The sequence below is a fragment of the Neovison vison genome, chromosome 6, assembly GCF_020171115.1.
Source record: "Neovison vison isolate M4711 chromosome 6, ASM_NN_V1, whole genome shotgun sequence".
Classification (NCBI taxonomy): Eukaryota; Metazoa; Chordata; class Mammalia; order Carnivora; family Mustelidae; genus Neogale; species Neogale vison.
The window spans coordinates 56,680,803-56,699,248 of record NC_058096.1 but is presented as its reverse complement, the minus strand read 5'-3'; the positions used below and the strand labels follow the sequence as shown (position 1 = coordinate 56,699,248).

At 43.6% G+C, this 18,446-nt stretch overlaps 1 protein-coding gene across 5 annotated transcripts; it reads left to right on the top strand.

Annotated features, from left to right (window-relative positions):
* The first annotated feature begins 259 nt into the window (after nucleotides 1-259).
* Nucleotides 260-11,412, top strand: DPPA4 (developmental pluripotency associated 4). Of its 5 annotated transcripts, XM_044255039.1 has the most exons (9): nucleotides 260-362; nucleotides 2,264-2,417; nucleotides 3,431-3,579; nucleotides 3,666-3,716; nucleotides 3,970-4,074; nucleotides 4,202-4,282; nucleotides 5,532-5,562; nucleotides 6,171-6,366; nucleotides 10,516-11,412. In XM_044255039.1, the coding sequence occupies exons 1-9, from the start codon at nucleotides 339-341 to the stop codon at nucleotides 10,544-10,546; spliced, it is 822 nt and encodes a 273-aa protein (XP_044110974.1). In that variant the 5' UTR covers nucleotides 260-338; the 3' UTR covers nucleotides 10,547-11,412. The 5 variants fall into 5 exon arrangements, with proteins under 5 accessions (XP_044110974.1, XP_044110975.1, XP_044110972.1 ...); XM_044255040.1 differs by lacking the exon at nucleotides 5,532-5,562; XM_044255037.1 differs by lacking the exon at nucleotides 5,532-5,562 and having other exon boundaries at nucleotides 3,970-4,282.
* The last annotated feature ends 7,034 nt before the right edge of the window (nucleotides 11,413-18,446 follow it).

The following is an 18,446-nucleotide window of genomic DNA, read 5'->3' as shown; positions in this document are numbered from 1 at the left end:
TTGGATTATTTCGGAAGGAGCTTCCGACTGTTGGACGTCTCCTGAACCACACGGTAGGGGATTCTGTTAAAAAGCTCACAGAAGTGGTAGGAAAGGTATTACTAATTAATTAATACCAGAGACACCTCATGAATAAAAGAGTCCACATAATTAGTATTCACAAATTGTGAGGGAGGGAAGATGGGGAGGAGAAAAAGAAGAGCGCCCTTGGGTGACAGGAAGTGGGAGGAGACTTTTAAAAGACTTTTCAAAAAGGGAGGAGACTTTTAAAATCTTGGACCCGGGGCCATTTAAGCAGCTAGAATTTTCTTTTTGTCAACCTCGACCTCTCTTTGGATATGGAGAAAGCAAAAGGCAAAAAGGTAAATACAATTTTAGTGGTTTTGTTTCTGTCTGTCTTTGAGAGCCTCGTCCTGTTTCTCCTTCCCGCTTGAGCACACTTGATCCTTGTTTTGAGGAGAAAAGAATGTGCCTTGATTTCCTCTTAAGAAAAAAACAAAACAAAACAGTAAAGTCCTAAATAACCATCGCAGCCTGATAATATTGGGGCAAGGATACTGTATATAAGAAACAGGGCTTCCTATTTTGGTTTTGAAAAGATGCTTTATCCTGTGTTAAAGAAGATTCTGCTTTCAGGCCTGGAGGGGCGTGGTGACAGGAGAAGAAGGGAGGTGAGGGGAAAACGTCAGGAAGAGGTGAAGGAACTGAAGTTGGTGGGGAGAACTAGATGCTGTAATTTGTCCTCAACAGACACCGGTCCTAAACCAGTAATGGTAGGTCTGAGCCTGTCTTTTCCAAGGGTCACTGGGGCTATAATCCAAAGTCAGACATACTGACAAGCACCACAGGCAAAAATTAAAGGTAGAGAAGCTTTGGGGTGCCTGGGTGGCTCAGCAGGTTAAGCGTCCAATTCTTGATTTCAGTTCACTGCTTGATTTCATGGTCAGGAGTTCAAGCCCCACAATGCCTTCCAGGCTGGGTGTGAACCTTACTTAAAAAAAAAAAAAAAGGTAGGGAGGATTTGAGACCTTTCAGTGGAACCGAACCCCGGTGCTAAGGGAACCCGAACACTCTCAACCAGCATTCTTGCCCAATTTTAAGACTTAAGACCTTAGGCTCCAAAGTGAGTAGTTTGTGTTAAGGCTATGCAAATGTAAAATTTGTATACGAATGCAAAGCTGCTATAGTGATGTAAAATGCCATACAAGTGTTAATTTGTCCTGTGCTCCCGCCTTGAGGACACTGGAAAGGATTTCCAGGTAGGGATTTTGTGTTCCTCAGAAATGCCTGCCTGTGTGTCTTTGGTGAGGTAGCTTCTGCATCTGAAAAACAGAGTTGGATATTGCTACTAGGTTGCTGTGGGGAGTTAATAAAAGAAAATAAAAAATACGTCAAGATCTTATGTAAGAGGTTTCTCTATCAGATAACTGTATCCTCAACTGTTCTCTTGCTTCTGGTGTTCAATTAAAAAATGTTTGAGGGCCCAGGAGGAGAGAGAAATTCTGCCCCTAGGCAGCTTACCGTCAAAGGGGGGGGTAAGGAGCACTGATCAAATCCCACAAGCAAATGTAAAACTGACTGATAAGGGGGAGGCAGAGAGGCAACTTGCAGATGTGAACTGGTCTGAGGAGATTAGGAGGGGCAGCCAGGTGAAGGAATACTGGAAATGAGATTCTGAAGGAGAAGTAAGATTTAAGAAAGTGAGTACAAGGCTGGTGTGGAGTGAGTGAAATCTCTTCAGGCCAAGGTAACTAGTCTGGAAAGGAATTCTATGACCAGCCCTTGGGGCCATGGAGAGGCTGGTCCGCTGAATTAAAGACATTTGTATATCTTCATACTAAACACAAGGAACCGCCGCAGGAGTATATATAGAATCCCTCTGGCAGTATTAGGGGAAAACTTTGGAAGAGATCAGGACGGAAGGAATGGGGGAAGAAAATCTTCAGGTAAGAGAATAATGGATATGGCAGGTGATCTAGGTAAGGACTCCTGCACCCCCTAGCCAAAGAACCTAGTTTCTTCTACTTCTGTAGTTTGTATCTATATTTTGTCTTTTTCATACTTTCGTCTTGGCTTCGCATTTCCCCATCTACCCCATCTTAGAAGTCAGCCTGGGGTTGAGATGATTTCCCAGAGGAGAATCTGCACTGCCAGTGATGTGTCTAATGACTATCCTGGTGCCGTGGATTGAGTTACCTCGAGGCAGGTAGTGTGTGTGGTGGGGCGGGCACCCTCGGGAAGATGGCTCCTCTGTCCCCGGCAGAACTCCACGAAGTCGGGGGAGCACTCTCTGGCTGGCCTATCCGAACCAGCATCAGAAGAAGCCAGAGAGAAGCAGAAGGCTTCCGGTGAACCAAAGTTGCAAAAAACCTCCGCCAGCGGGACCAAACGGAAAAGATCCATGAAAGAAGACAAAGGTAAGAAGTCTACAAGCCCTCAAATCTCCTTTCTTTGGGTTAAGAAGATTGAGGAATTTTCTGAAGGAATAGAAAAAGTAGGGGGGAAAAAAGGGGTCCTGTATTCTGAAAACCCTCCACTTCGGCGTTCAGCTTGCTTCGCCCGCGCCTGAAGCCTTCGTTCAGCCACCTCTGTTAAAACTCGGGCGTCTTCAGGTTTCCAAACTCTGACAGTTTATTTGTTCTGTTCATCATTTTGACTTCACTCGCTGCTTAGTGTTAAGGGATCTCAGAGTACAGTGGTTTGGGGACAGCCTGCTATAAATTTGAAATCCCATCTTTAATAAAACTCCACCTTCTTTTTCTAAGAATGGAGGATAATACTTAGCCAGGTCAAATGGATTGGGCTGCAGGCTCCATTGTAGTGTATAGGGAATAATTGGGTAAAAATGTCTACAGGATACCTGACTAGTAATGCGCACTCGGTAAAGCCTCATAACTGTTAGTGTCATTATAGTTGTCTGTTCTGGAGTGTGTTCTAGAAGTCTTCCCTGGACAGTGAGTGTGTGTGAGGAAGCGGTGTGCGGTGAGACCCGAGCACTGCCCAGAGTGGGGAGGGCTGATGTAATTCTGAGAAGGGGGGTTGTGTGTAGCATCGCCTAGTGGTTTGCTTTGTTCCTTGGTGAGAGGACCAGGCCCCACTGAGGATGACGATGTTGGGTTTAAAATTACTCTCATTCCCCTGGATTGGAAGGAAGATCTCTAGTACAGCCTCGTTGAAGTCTGGTTGTAAGTGCTCACAAGGGAGCAAGTATGGAAGTTTCAGGAAGTAAAAACTGGAGATTCAGAAGTGGTAAGTCCGTCCCAGGTTTGAGGTTGTGTCTTTTGGAAGTTCTGGGGTCTTTGTCAAGTCATTGAATCTGCAATGGGGATGGGGTTGGGAGAACTTTAAAGTTGTACTTTGACATTTAAAAGGCTATCCCAAAGTGAATTATTGCTAATTTCATCCCGTTTTCCTCCTGCATCTTGTTCAGAAAAGAAGGAAGAAGGCAGTGGAAAAGTAAGACTTCGGAAGAAAATCCCAGTTCCTCCATTACCTTCGAAATTGCCGCCCGCCAACATGCTTCACCGAGACGTCCTGCGGGCCTGGTGCCAGCAACTCAAGCTGAGCACCAAAGGCCAGGTGACTGCCCAGGGTCGGAGGCAGTGCTCCTGGGGGGAGGGGTAGGATCCCTACTTGATTGTTTACTCCTTTTTCTCTTGTCTTAGAAACTGGACGTATATAAGAGAATCTGCGAATATGCTTACCCTGATCAACAGGTAAGTGATTCGTAGGGATTTGACACAGTGGAAGCTTTAGTCTTCATTCTAATTACCTAATTGAGCATCAAAAAGTCCGTGGAGGGATTACTTGAGCCTCTCCTTCCCTCTGAAGAGCACACCCACCCACCCACCCACACCGACCACCCCCTTCCACCCCCAACACCAGCCACTTCACACCAAAATTGGGCAAAATCATTAAAATTGGACTGCACTTCTGACAGCACCTTAACCTTGCAAACCCTGTTTGTAGAAGAATATTCCTGTCACCGCAGAGGAGGCCAAGATTCTCTCAGAGTCACAAAGAAGATCAAAGATGGAGCAGGGGGAAATGTCTCTGGAAGGTTTCGGAAAAAGGGTATCTTCAGAAGGGACCTACCCTCCTGAGGTGGCTGCTCCCCCGGAGGGTGGGGCACCCACCCCTATGGGGTCTGGTGCTCTCCTGGAGGGAGTCGATACCGTTGTTGTGACAACTTCGGCCCCAGATGCTGTGTTTGCCTCCTGGTCCAGAATTGCAGGCAGGGCTGGCAAGATGGAGACCGTGGAATCGCCACAGGAGGCCCACGGTAAGCCCAGGCTTGAGATTTCATTCTGGTCCTGTTGAAGGAAAAAAATGCTATTGATGTTAACCTCCAGTCAGTTTTAGGGTATATCAAAATCACCTGAAGGGTTGGTGATTCCTGGGCCCTACCCACAGAGTTTCTGATTCAGAACTGAGGTAGGGCCTGGGAATTTTCTTTTCTAATAATTTTTCAGCCAGTGCTGATGATGCGAGTCTGGGGACCGCACTTTGAAAACCGCTGCTGCAAATTATTGATGTCATCAGAAGGGAATGGCAATCTGTTTGGCTTTCTTTCCCCTTCTTGAAGGAATTCAAAGAGCACGCTCTAAAATCAGCTGCCTGAGCTTAAGCCTGGGATCTTCTAAAGTCTGTTAAGTGAGTGACATTACCAAGATGTTTAATACAGTTCCCAGTTTTCTCACCATAAAATAGGTTAATAGTTACACCTCCCTCATAATGTTGTAAGAATTACAGGATATAAAATTAAGAGAATCCATAAGCTGGTTAGCATAGTACAATGCCTTTTTGAAACCCCAAAACCATTTCATGCAGACCCTCCCAGACCATTCCGGTTTAGTCTTTCTATTAAAGGAAACCAGAGTATGTTATCCCAAATTATACCTGTCCTAAATTGTTTTAAAATGTATAATAAAAATTGTTTCGAGCTGATGGCAATTAAAGAGCAGTCAACCCAGAAAAGTCCCTTCTTACTGCCTGTAGGCAGCTTATAAATTCTCTTTTTGCTGGAGACGGTCCACTGAGAGGTGGCACCAGAGATACCTTATTTATTAAGTTATTTCCCCATAGATTGACCTGCCCACTCTCTGCCGCCCCCAGGATCCTAAAACTGCTTCCCTTTTTCCTGTTGTTTGTCTACAAATTCCTCTTTCTTTGTAAAAAACGAGGATTCTGAGCCCCCATTTTGAGTTTGTTTTCGTTGGTGGTTTCTTCAAGAGATGTGTGCCATATGCATTAAGAAACTGATTTTCTCGGGGGACCTGGGTGGCTCAATTGTTAAGCATCTGCCTTCAGTTTGGGTTATAATCCCAGGGTCCTGGGATTGAGCCCTGCATCAGACTGCTGCTCAGTGGGAAGCCTGATTCTCCCTCTCCCATCCCCCCTGCTCCTGTTCCCTCTCCGGCTATCTCTCTCTCTGTCAAATAAATTTAAAAATCTTTAAAAAAAAAAAAAAAAAAAAGGAAGGAAGGAAGGAAGAAGGAAACTGATTTTTTTTTGTTGATCTTTTTGTGAAGGAGTCCTGCTCCAGACCTAGGATGGGCAGAGGTAAAGTTTTGCCTCTTTGTACTATCATTTATCCACTTGGAGCTATACCACTTCAAGCTACACTTTTTCCATCTAAAAGTTTGTGGGGTGTGTGTGTGTGTGTGTGTGTGTGTGTAAGGTTTTATGTATTTATTTGACAGAGAGAGTTCAAGTAGAGGAGCAGGCAGAGGGAGAGGCACCCAGGCACCTCTCCTTTTTAAAGTTTTAATAAAAACTGTTTTGTATGGTTTTCTAAAAGGGCACCGGACAGGGATGCCTGGGTGGCTCAGTTGGTTAAGCGGCTGCCTTCAGCTCAGGGCGTGATCCCAGCGTCCTGGGATTGAGTCCCACATTCGGCTGCTTGCTCTGCAGGGGGCCTGCTTCTCTCTCTGCCTGCCACTCTGCTGGTTTTCACTCCCTCGCTCACTCTCCCTCTCTCTGACAAATAAATAAATAAAATCCTTTTAAAAAGGGGGGTTGCGCAGGACAGAGTAAGTTAAGCTAGGATTCCAGGGCTTATATCTTGGAGCCAGCACTTAAGAAAAGAAAAGTAGAAACAAAGACCATCAGAAGAACGTCAGAATTTTTGTCATGCTGTCTTCATTTTTCCCTCCCTTTTCCTTCTCCAGGTGTCAGGTGGTGTGTGGTCCATGGAAAAAGTCTTCCTGCAGACACAGAAGGTTGGGTTCACCTGCAATTCCATGCAGGACAAGCCTGGGTGCCTGAAAAACGGGGAAGAGTATGTGCCCTGTTTTTGCTACCAGCCTGCAATTTTCCACCCCCACACTTGGAGGACAATATGCTGTGCCCCAGATGTGTTCGGAGGTAAGTGCCTGGTGCTTTTCTACAAACGAAAACTGGACACCTGGTATTCAGTTAGGGGAGAGAGGAGATGCATGTTAATTTTAAATAGATCCGTATTTCTTGCACGAGCTGTCAGTAAAGAGTTCCAAGAAAGTAATTACTGAGTTAAGTGTATTCCTAAGAAAAAGCATTTATAGTCAGGGCTTACTGCTTCTGCCTAGAGACCCACCCATAATTGTGGAGAAATAGTATTGATTAAATACTGTATTACAGGTATATGCATGTCACAGAAGTAATGACTAGCAAAACAACAGCAACAAAACCCCCTAAGTAGACTCCAGTCTAATGGGGATATTGCTCTGTAAACATAGCACATGATGACTAGTATCAAAGAAGAGGTTTCTTAACTTGAAGGAAGAATTGCCTACATGGAAAGAAGAAGAAAGCTCATTTGTTAATAGAGCAACCAATGCCAAGGCTGAGAGAATTGAGGACAAAGTAGAAATTTTTAATATTTTAGTGTGACACCTATGGTTAAAAAAAAAACACAAGGGACGCCTGGGTGGCTCAGTTGGTTGAGCGGCTGCCTTTGGCTCAGGTCATGATCCCAGGGTCCTGGGATGGAGTCCCGCATCGGGATCCTTGCTCGGCAGGGAGCCTGCTTCTCCCTCCGCCTCTGCCTGCCTCTCTGCCTGCCTGTGCTCTCTCTCTCTCTCTCTCCTTCTCTGACAAATAAATAAATAAAATCTTTAAAAAAAAACAACAACAACAACAACAACACAAAAAACTGCTTTCTCCTTATAAAGTGGGCATAATAATGCCTATCTGAAGTATTGTGAAGATTAGATGAGTTGGGGCACCTGGGTGGCTCAGTGGGTTAAGCCGCTGCCTTCGTCTCAGGTCATGATCTCAGATTCCTGGGATCGAGTCCCACATCGGGCTCTGTGCTCAGCAGGGAGCCTGCTTCCTCCTCTCTCTCTCTGCCTGCCTCTCTGCCTACTTGTAATCTCTGTCAAATAAATAAATAAAATATTAAAAAAAAAAAAGATTAGATGAGTTAATAAATGTAAAGTTCTTTTTTTTTTTTTTTTAATTTATCTGACAGAGATCACAAGTAGGCAGAGAGGCAGGCAGAGAGAGAGGAGGAAGCAGGCTCTTCACGGAGCAGAGAGCCAGATGCGGGGCTCGGTCCCAGGACCCCGGGATCACGACTTAAGCTGAAGGCAGAGGCTTTAACCCACTGAGCCACCCAGGTGCCCCAATAAATGTAAATTTCTTAGCACTGTGTCTGATGTGGGAAAGCATTAAAAAAAAAAAAAAGTGGGTATTAATTATTCCAGCAAGTGGGATTCCTTTCAGTGAAGTCATAAAGATGGAAATACACAGTATATGCAAAAAAAACAGTTTTGGCTCTAATCGAGCACTATAGACTTGAAGTAATATCATTAGTTTAGGGTCTGATTATAGTCAGCTTTGAAGGTTTAGAATTTACCCAGTAGCCCGTGGTGCTCTTTCAAATGATGCCTTTAGTTATGTGATCAATGAAATACCTCCATAATCACCAAAGAGCCTCCTCTAGAAGTACAATTGTGAAGAGAAACAAAAGTTTTTTTTTTTTTTTTTTTCTCTGTAATTTAAATTCTAAGCCAATTAAAATCAACAGTGACTGGCTGGTGCAGAATAGATGGGAGTGGGGGGGTGAGAAGGGACCCGATAAATTTGTTGTTCTCTGTAAACTAGACTAGCTAATTCTTTTAAGATTTCTGATTCTGAATAGGATGGGAAATATTTTTATTAAAAGAAGCCACTACTATTGACAAACGGGTGAGGTGGGGTGAGGTAAAGCGGGGTGAGAACTGTTCTGTTTCGAAGCTGCAGCAACAGCATTGGCTCAAGGAAGGGGACAGTCCTCCACCGAAGTCCCTTTTCTAGCAGCAACCATTTCCATAATTTTACCCATGCCACTTCACTTCACTTTCTGAGCCTCAGTTTCCACATGACTGATAAAAGGAGCCACGTTGACAGGGAGGTGTACAAAAGTCATCAAAGTATGAAAATTTAAGCAGTCACCAAGAAGTTTGTATGCCTGTAAAGAAATTTTATTTAAGATTTTTTATTTATCTATTTGACACACAGAAAGAGCACAAGAGCACACTGAGGCAGAGCGGCAGGCAGAGGGAGAGGGGAAGCAGCCTCCTCGCTGAGCAGGGAGCAGGGTCTCATGACCTCTGAGGAGGAAGGCAGCCACCTAACTCACTAAGCCACCCAGGTACCCCTGTAAAGAAATTTTTAATTCCATGGGACGCCTGGGTGGCTCAGTTGGTTAAGCAGCTGCCTTCGGCTCAGGTCATGATCCCGGCGTCCTGGGATCGAGTCCCGCATCGGGCTCCTTGCTCGGCAGGGAGCCTGCTTCTCCCTCTGCCTCTGCCTGCCTCTCTGTCTGCCTGTGCTCCCTCTCTCTCCCTCTCTCTCTCTCTGACAAATAAATAAATAAATAAATAAATAAATAAATCTTTAAAAAAAAAAGAAATTTTTAATTCCAAAAGCTATTGTATTTAGGGATTTTGTTTGTTTGTTTTCATTGTATTTACTTTTATAGAGAATCTACTGAGGAGAAAAAAGTACAGTTTTTTTTTCCCCCAAAATATACACATTTCATTGGTCATAGTATAGGACTATAATACAGTGGAAATATAAACAACAAAAATCACTTTATTTTTTAAAATTTATTTTTATTGAAGTTCAGTTACCATACAGTGTGTTAATTGGTTTCAGAGGTGGAGGTCCATGATTTATCAGTCTTCTGTAATACCCAGTACTCATTGCATTATGTGCCCTCCTTAATGCCCATCACCCAGTTTTAAAGAAAAGGATATATATGCAAAATTTTGTAGTTTCAAAGATTAGAGTGTAGGGGCACCTGGGTGGCTCAGTGGGTTAAGCCTCTGCCTTTGGCTCAGGTCATGATCTCAGGGTCCTGGGACTGATCCCCACATAGGGCTCTCTGCTCAGCGGGGAGCCTGCTTCCCCATCCCCCTTTGCCTGCCTCTCTGCCTACTTGTGATCTCTCTCTCTGTGTTACATAAAGATACAAAATCTTAAAAAAAAAAAAAGAGTGAAGGACATGGAATCTGATAAGGCAGCTCTTTATTGGGTGATGGGCCATTGAAGGGTTGGAAGCAAGAAAGTGCACTGAGGCTTACATTGTAGAAGAGGGAAGAGAGTGATATCTGTTAGAAAAATGTGGGAAAGTTGTTTTTAATAGGTTTTACAGGCCTAGCATCTTCTAAAGGTGCCAAAATAGAATCTGGCTTTAGGTAATATAAATGAAGCAGAGGAAGGTAGAAATGATACACTCGCTTGGATAATGGGATATTCAGAGCAGTGAAGGATACAGGTGCCTTTTTGAGGCTTGAATACGTGGAGCAGACAAGTAGGAGGGGTGACTAGAGGTGTTTTCCAAAAGCACAAATGGAGAGTTGCATCAAAAGGATACTCAAAGGAGATTTCCATTTGTGCTGTATTGAAAAGGGTGTGCTTCTGGGCTGGGTTTGGTGCAGCCCAGAGATCCCTCTCCCCAGCCCTCAGTTGTGCTGGAACCATCCCCCCTTGGCCTACAGGGGCCCCATCCTTAGGGTCAAGGTTACTGAACATCCTAGGTCTTGGACAGTTGACAGAGGTAGAAGCCTGAAGTAGGTGGAACCCTCGGGTTAGACTCCCCCCTCCCCCGGCCAGGAGTGGCAGCCCCTGGGCCCCAGTTACTGTCTCTCACAGGGCAAAGTATGTGAGTGTGCACTTGTGTCTCCCCCTTCTGGCTGTCCTACTTCTTGCGAAGAATTGTTGCTGCCAAGCAAGTTGAATAAAATTGAGGTCACTCTGGAGAGTCCTTTAATGACCTACCAAGGCCACTAGGCAATTGGTAAAAAAAAAAAAATCCATTGGGGGGCTTTTCCTGCCCATGGGCTGCATAGGATAGGAGCATATTACAGAGACATAACGGGCCTAATAGTCACTCCTTGATGACTTGGTTGCATGCTCCCCCCCCCCCACTATCCTCAAGTTCAGGAACAGTTCACCAGTGGCATTCTTGGCTGTTTTTAAGGGTGTGACTTAATGTTTCTTCTTGGATCTTATCTTTTTAAAAAGGAACATACTTTGTTTGCTTTGTAGGAATAAGGTGTTAATGAAAAGCCTCCAGTGAGCTCGCAGTACCAGGAAAAGGGGTACAGCGGTGATTATGATTACTGGTAGAAAGGGAACTACAAGCAACTCCGCAGTGCCACTGATGAGGGAACTGCAGGCTGCTCCACACCCTCCATCTTCCTGCTTTCAGGGCCCACGGGCTGGTCCACTGCAGATGTTACCCTCCGACCCCTAGACCCCTACCAGGGCCTGCACTGTCGTGGGTTGGGATACAAGGGCTCTTAATGCTTTACATTGGAAAAGCATTTCAAAATTACTATTTATTCTACTAAATAAGATGAAAAAGTCATTCTTCTACCAAACGTTGACCCTTCTGAAATAGAAGCAACCTTAAGAGTTCTTTTGAGGTGGGAGACTGAGCCTCGCCTTGCCTCGCCTCCCCTAGCGGAAGGGGTGGGGTGGGAAGCGCACCTGTACAGCTTCTAAGCTGGATTTCTCTTCTCGCGAGAGCCTAACTCCCCCCGCCCCCGCCTGCCCCAGGCTGCTCAGGTTCATGGCTTCAAACTGTAGAGTGTTTCAAACCTAAGGGAAAGTTTTATTCTTTCCCACTCCCCAAAACATACTTTTAATATAACAAAACGTTTTTTGATGTTTTCTTAATAACCTGAGACCTCTGTGGTATGTCTCAGGAATAAAAACACAGAACACTTCGCTGATACTATTTCCCCTTGTAACTGTTATGTATGTTTCTAGTGGTTAAAAGTAATTTAAGGATATTTCTGACTCAAAAATTCATAATGTATTGGATTTCATATGTGTATGTAAAACCTATTGTATATAGGAGATCATATGCATTCTGGGCAAATTATTAATATTCTTAACTCAGGAGTAAGCCAAAAATCATGATTTTTTTTAAACCATTCAAATGAGGTAGGATTGATACTTTTTAAAAACTGTACATTTACTGTATACACTTTGATGAGTTTGATTTATTTAAAATTTTTACGTTCTCCTGAATTTAGAGTCCGTGGTTCTTAGAAAAGATTTTTGTTCGTTTGTTTGTTTGTTTCCCACTTGTGGCTTTGTGGCAGTTTCCAGCATTGTTTTATTGTTGTGGATTTTTGGATTATGAGATTCCCCCGCCCCTCAAATGCACTAGAAGGAGTAGTAGAGTTGGAAAGTTTGTGTAACTATCATGATAATGGACAGATTCCGGCAAGAATCCTCAGTGTTAAAAACTAGAGAGGAATGTTTTTTGATGAGCAAGATATTTCCATGCTCTTGGCAATGTCTCTACACTGATTACTCATTAATGGTCAGAATTTTTCAGTGTAAATAAATGATAAACACATTTTATTGCTTCTTACTGTATACGCACTATGAATTTTAACTTTGTTTCCTTTTTAAACTTTTTCCTTATTTTTTTTTTAAAAGATTTTATTTATTTGTCAGAGAGAGACAGAGCGTGCACACGCATAAGCAGGCAGAGTGGCAGCAGAGGAGGAGAGAGAAGCATGTTCCTGCAGAGCAAGGACCCCGATGTGGGACTCGATCCCAGGACCCTGGGATCATGGCCTGAGCCAAAGGCAGCTGCTTAACCGACTGAGCCACCCAGGTGTCCCATACTTTTTCCTTATTTTCAGTGGAATGCCCAAGTTTGTATTCTTTTGTCTTCCCAGTCTGCTTGTGGCTTTCCCTTCCTCACACACAAAAGTGAACTTCACTATCTCTATAAAATTAGTTGTATGTCCACCACAAAGATAATTATCTACCACTTTTTCCTGCCCCTAGCAAGGTTAAATTTCTAAAGTCATATTTATTCCCCAGCACTTCACTAATTCCCACAAGCCTCCTCCCAAATTTCCTATAGTTTTCAGCTACCCTAGTCTACCTTTCCTGTACTGTCTCCCTACCAAGCTTCCCAAATATTACAAGGAAAAAAAGACAACTTGGAGCTCAATACTCCATGCCTCAGATGAATTCTGTGGCAAAGGAAAGGGAACTTGCCCTATGATCTAGATGTTTAGGAGGAGCGGAGGGGAGAGAAAATGTCCAGTTTCCCACCTGGAAACTGAAGTCACAGTTGCGCAGAGCTGTCTGTCCAGAAGCACATGTGTGGTGTGAGTAAGGTATATGATGCCACAGGAATGGTGATAGGAGACGTCTGGAGCCAGCCCTCCGAATTTCTCCTGGCTCCAAAGGGACCTATAAGCTCCCAAGAATTGGGGTTGAAGTCCTCGAGCTTTGGAGTCAGGTTCTGCCCAGACATGGCTGGCTAAGGCAAATGGATCTACGTGAAGAAAGCCTGTGAACTCCCTGCCAGAAAGCAAAATTGAAAATCACTGTATCTCCAAGGACCCAGCCCTAAGGGGTAGATGGGGAAATTTTTAAAATGCTAACTCACTGAATTGGTACTAATTTATCTGAAAGTGCCTCGAGTAAGTCTACATTTTGCAACATAGGGCTTGTAGAAAAAATGGGTCATGTCCACTTTGACCGAGTATTCAGGCTTATCACCAGGGATGACACAAATAAGTGTGTTTTCTGATGGGATATACCATTGATGATATTCTTGCCAAAAATTTAATATGAATCTACTCAGCGAAGCAGGTAGTCTTGATCATACCTATTGTCATTAGCATAAAGTGAGCTGACCTTGTTTTGAGTGGCAGTTACTAAGGCTTATCCATATGTAAAAATCCACAGAACTACATGCTTAAATATGTGTACATATGTATCTCTTTCTTTTTAAGATTTTATTTATTTGAGGGAGCTAGAGAAAGCATGAATGGGCGGTGGTCATAGGAAAAGGGAGGAACAGACTCCCAGCTGGGTAGGGACTTTGATATGGGGCTGGATCTCAGGACTCCAGGATATGACCTGAACGAAAGGCAGACACCCAACAGAATGAGCCACCCAGGCGCCCCAGCTATATATAATTTTAAATTTTTTTTTAAGATTTTGAGAGCAGAAGCAGGGGGAGCAGCAGGCAGAGGGAGAGAGAGAGTCAGACTTCCCTGCTGAGCAGAGAGCCTGTTGTGGGGCTCTATCCCAGGACCCCAGAATCATGACCTGAGCCAAAGGCAGCTGCTTAACCAACTGTGCCACCCAGGTGCCCCTATATATCGTTTTTAAAAACTGCCCTGGTTTGAGTAAGTTACAGTTCTGCTACATGTGGAATACTGGGAAATTTAGAATATAGAATGAAGATTAGATGTTAACTACAGCGGTGTTAAAGTTTTGGTTGTGATAACAGAATTTGTATTTGACAATTGGTTAATGAGGAACGATACACAGGTGTTCCTGTTTTATATCCGATTTTAAGATTTTATTTATTTATTTGACAGAGTCACAGCTAGAGAGGGAACACAAGCAGGAGGAGTGGGAGAGAAGCAGGCTTTCCGCCAAGCAGGGAGCCTGACATGGGACTCAATCTCAGGACCCTGGGGACGCTTAATGACTGAGCCACCCAGGTGCTCTTATATCTGGAATTTTTAAATAAGATTTAAAAATACTCAGATTCATATATGAAAAGATCCTTTAGAAATACAAGTCAAATCATGACACTTCTCTGCTTAAAAGCCTCCCATGGGTCCTGTTTCATTCCGAGTTAAAACCAAAGTCCTTGTTATGACCTCCAAAACTTAACCTAAGTATCTCCTGCCCCATGCCTTTCACCTTCAACCTCACCTCCAGAACCCTGCCTTTGTTTCTGACCTTGGCACTGGCTGGAATTACCTTTCCCCAGAAGCTGGTATGTATGGTAAAGCTTTTACATCACTTGGTCAAAAAAGCATACTCCGAACCCTTCTTTAAAATCACAGACTGGGGGCGCCTGGGTGGCTCAGTGGGTTAAGCCTCTGCCTTCAGCTCAGGTCATGATCTCAGGGTCCTGGGATCGAGCCCCACATCGGGCTCTCTGCTCGGCAGGAAGCCTGCTTCCCCCTCTCTCTCTCTGCCTACTTGTGATCTCTATCAAATAAATAAATAAAAATCTTAAAAAAAAAAAATCACAGACTGATGGGGCGCCTGGGTCGCTCAGTGGTTAAAGCTTCTGTCTTTGGCTCAGGTCATGATCTCAGGGTCCTGGATCGAGCCCTACATCGGGCTCTCTGCTCAGCGGGGAGTCTGCTTCCTCCTGTCTTTCTGCATGCCTCTCTGCCTACTTGTGATCTCTGCCTGTCAAATGAATAAATAAAATAAATAAATAAAATCACAGACTGGGGGCATCGGGGTGGCTCATTTGGTTAAGTGTCTATCTTCAGCTCAGGTCATGGCTCCAGGATCCTGGGATTGAGTCCCACATCGGGCCCCTTGCTCAGCTGGGAGCCCGCTTCTCCCTCTCCCTCTGCCTGCTGCTCCTCCTGCTTGTGCTCTCTCTCTCCCAAAGAAGTAAATCTTAAAAAAAATCAAATCAAATCCCAAGCTGTTTTTCAACTCCTATCAGCACCATTTGTCCACCTCACCATGCTCTAGTTCTCAATTTATCTGTAACATTTGTCTCCCCTAACATAATATGTAATTTGTTATTGTCTCCTACTAATAGTGTAAAGGGGTTTCTGTCAGTTTTGTGCACTTAGGTATCACAACTTGGTTGTGCTCATGGTTGGTGCTCAATAAATGTTCAGTGAATGATAAATGGAAAGGTTTGATGTGAACCATAAAAGGAAATGGACTGCAGGTTACTTAGGAATCAATATAAAAAAAATTGGTCTCTGTTCTCTAATGTATTACCATGTACTCACTGTCTAATTTTACTCAGTGTTCTCTGGAACAATAATTTGAGTCCCCTCTTGGAAAGAAAAATGTTCTCTGTTGTGTTTAGCACCCAGAATTCTGTTTTCTATTTCCATTATGTCATTACCTCTAAAGAACTATTTTAGAAGGTTTCTAGCAAATTCTAAACTTAGTTGGAAATAGTCTTTTATTCCAAAACCCCATCTTCCTGTTTTAGAATGTTAAGTCCAACAGTATTAAAAACAGCAGTAATCACCCAATATTTCAATCACTATTACCTGAAGGATAAGAACATTATTAAAATTGCAATATGTTTTGAAGGATAAGAAAGGAGAAAGAACTTCATTCCTGGGAGGAAATAGGGAGTAGGGGAAGGGTTAGAAAAATGACATAATCAGGCCCAGAAGACACTTTTCATTAGAAGAATTAACTTCAGTTATCTTGTTTCTGGCTAGGGCAGAGCTACATTGGAAGTCTTGGGAGGAAGTAAATTATCCCAAAAGTGTTATGAATCTTTTCTGAGTCCATTACTTAAGGGAAAAAGTTTTGAGTTGACATCAAATTGAAGGGCAAATAAGCATTAAATTGAAAATGAGAAGAAAGGAATTCCAGCCAGTGGGGAGGGCCTGTGAGGATCCTGAGGTGAGTAGCAAAGAAACTGGATGGTCACTGTGTTGGGAGTTCAGAGCTGGGGACATAAGTATCCATTGAAACTGGAAAGGAATGGAGGCCCAGGTAACATAAGACCCTTGTTTTGTCTTTATCCTAAAAAACATGAGCCTCAGGATCCCTGGTTGGCTCGGTCAGTGGAATATGTGGCTCTTGATCCTGGGGTTGTGAGTTTGAGCCTCACGCTGGCTATAGAGATTACTTAAAAATAAAATCTTAAAAAGAGAGAAAAAAAAAAACACACTAAAAGACCCAAGAGCCTTTAGAAGTTCAAGGGGCTAGGACGAAATGTCATATTTGCATTTTTGAAAAGATTATTTTCCTCTAATGTAGAGAAAGGACCAGTTGCAGAGGAGACCAGTTAATCTTTTTAGCAAGAGATTTGGGCAGCTTTGACTCAGCTGGTAGTGATAGACGGAGGTAAATTTGACAGAACTCATTTTTTGACTGGATATTGAGAGTAGGCTAATGCAGAAAGAAGAGAAAAGTGATTCTAAAACTGGTGTCTATGAACAAATTACCACATTCTTTATGCATTATTTAAATTCCGTTCCTCCATCATCTCTTGTATTAGAAACCATTTGGAAAACAAGACTACTAGAGGACAATCCACATTATCTTAAGTAAGACGACACTCTATCCAGCCTTACCAAAGGGTGGGAGTGGTAGGAACTGACTAGAAGAAGGTCACAAACAACTTTTCCTTGATGATAGATTTTCTGTCTTGAGTAAAGAAACAACTATTGTTTTTCGAACTTACTAAACTATACACTTAGGATCTATACATTTCACTATAAATTCAACCTGAACTTATTCAAACATTTTTGTTTATTGGGATGCCTGGGTAACTCAGTTAAGAAAATGCTCATCATCATTAGCCCTCAGGGAGATTCAAATTAAAACCACATTGAGATATCACCTTACACCAGTTAGAACGGCCAAAATTAACAAAACAGGAAACAACGTGTTGGAGAGGATGTGGAGAAAGGGGAACCCTCTTACACTGTTGGTGGCAATGCAAGCTGGTGCAGCCTCTTTGGAGAACAGTGTGGAGATTCCTCAAGAAATTAAAAATAGAGCTTCCCTATGACCCTGCAATTGCACTCCTGTGTCGCCCTCGGCCCGCAAGAACGACAACCAGCCTGGCATGGTGTTAATGCTTCGTCTCTTTATTTCGACAACTTTCTTAGCTTATATGTGTCAGGGTGACCAATAAGGGGCCAAACAATGGGGAGAGCCAATGAGAGTCCTGTTATTATACTGATTAAATTTGAAACAGCCAATGACTATGTCCTCCTTCAGGTGGGCTTCACCAGAAAGTTCGGTGTTTACTTGCAGCATATTTTGCTGGCAGTGAGCCAAGCGCCATCTTGTAATGGCGGGGACTTTCCCGGCCGGAGGCGGTCCCCGACATCTCCCCCTTTTTTGTTTTATGGCGGAGATCGTGCCTGTCTTAGGTTGTCAGTAGCAGAAAACATCCTTACCCGTCATCAGACACAAGATATCGATGATCTCTGTCCTGTCTTAGGTTGGTATGTTTCTCTACTGATCTTACCCGTCTTTGACTACCGATCTAGCATGCTTAGCCACATCTGGGGAGATGTCCCAGCCTCTATGGACATAAGGGCTTGTACTATAGCTCGGCTCTGCTCTCGCTGCTGTGTTCTCCATTGGCGAACTTTTCTGAATAGAAGCAGAATGCCAATAAGAAGGAGGACAAGAAGACCAATTGTGCCAGCCCATTGTTTGGTAAACTGGAACATATTGCTGAATGTTTGAAATAGCTCTGGGAGGGAAGTTGGTTGCACACACGTACTCGTGTGAAATTTTGAAAATCGTCAGAAAATCGTCAGACTAAGCACCCTGCAAATACTGGGAGAGCTGTCGGGAGACATTCTGTAAGTTACTCATATTAGCATAGGCTATGGGAGTTACACAAATTGCCGGGAAGGGTGCTATACATCCCAGTCCCAATAGGGCCCCCAATATGTCCACTTGTTCTTGAACCAAATCCACTCTCTGGTTGACTATTTAGGATTCCTGCTTGCAGATGTGCATTGATCTGAGTCTGTGTTCGAAGGGCAGCTGCCGATCCTTCTGCAAGGGTGTTCACAGCTTCCGCAGTGGGTCTAGTTGCAGCAAGCGAGACTGCTGCTGCCGTGGCAGCTGCTGTAGATATAGCCAATGCTGTCACAATGGCAGCTGTGATACCAAAGTCTCTCTTCTTTCTGGATAGCACCACCGGTAACTTGTCATCTGGAATGAAAACTGGGATAGGAGTAGGGATACGCATAATCACAGCCAGCTTGAAGGCCGTGACATTCCAGCACTGGGAAAGATAGCAATTAAATAATATTATTGGGACAAGACACATTAACTGTTGTCTCAAAGGTACCAGAGTCATTTTGTTTATAAGAACAGTTGAGGAATTTGCCACCATTTAACATGGACACTGCTGAGATATAAGTACATGCTCCTAACAAGTTACAGACCTGCCATGCATCAAAGGGAGAGGAGGGAATATGAGAAAAGAATTAGTCACTGGTAAAGGA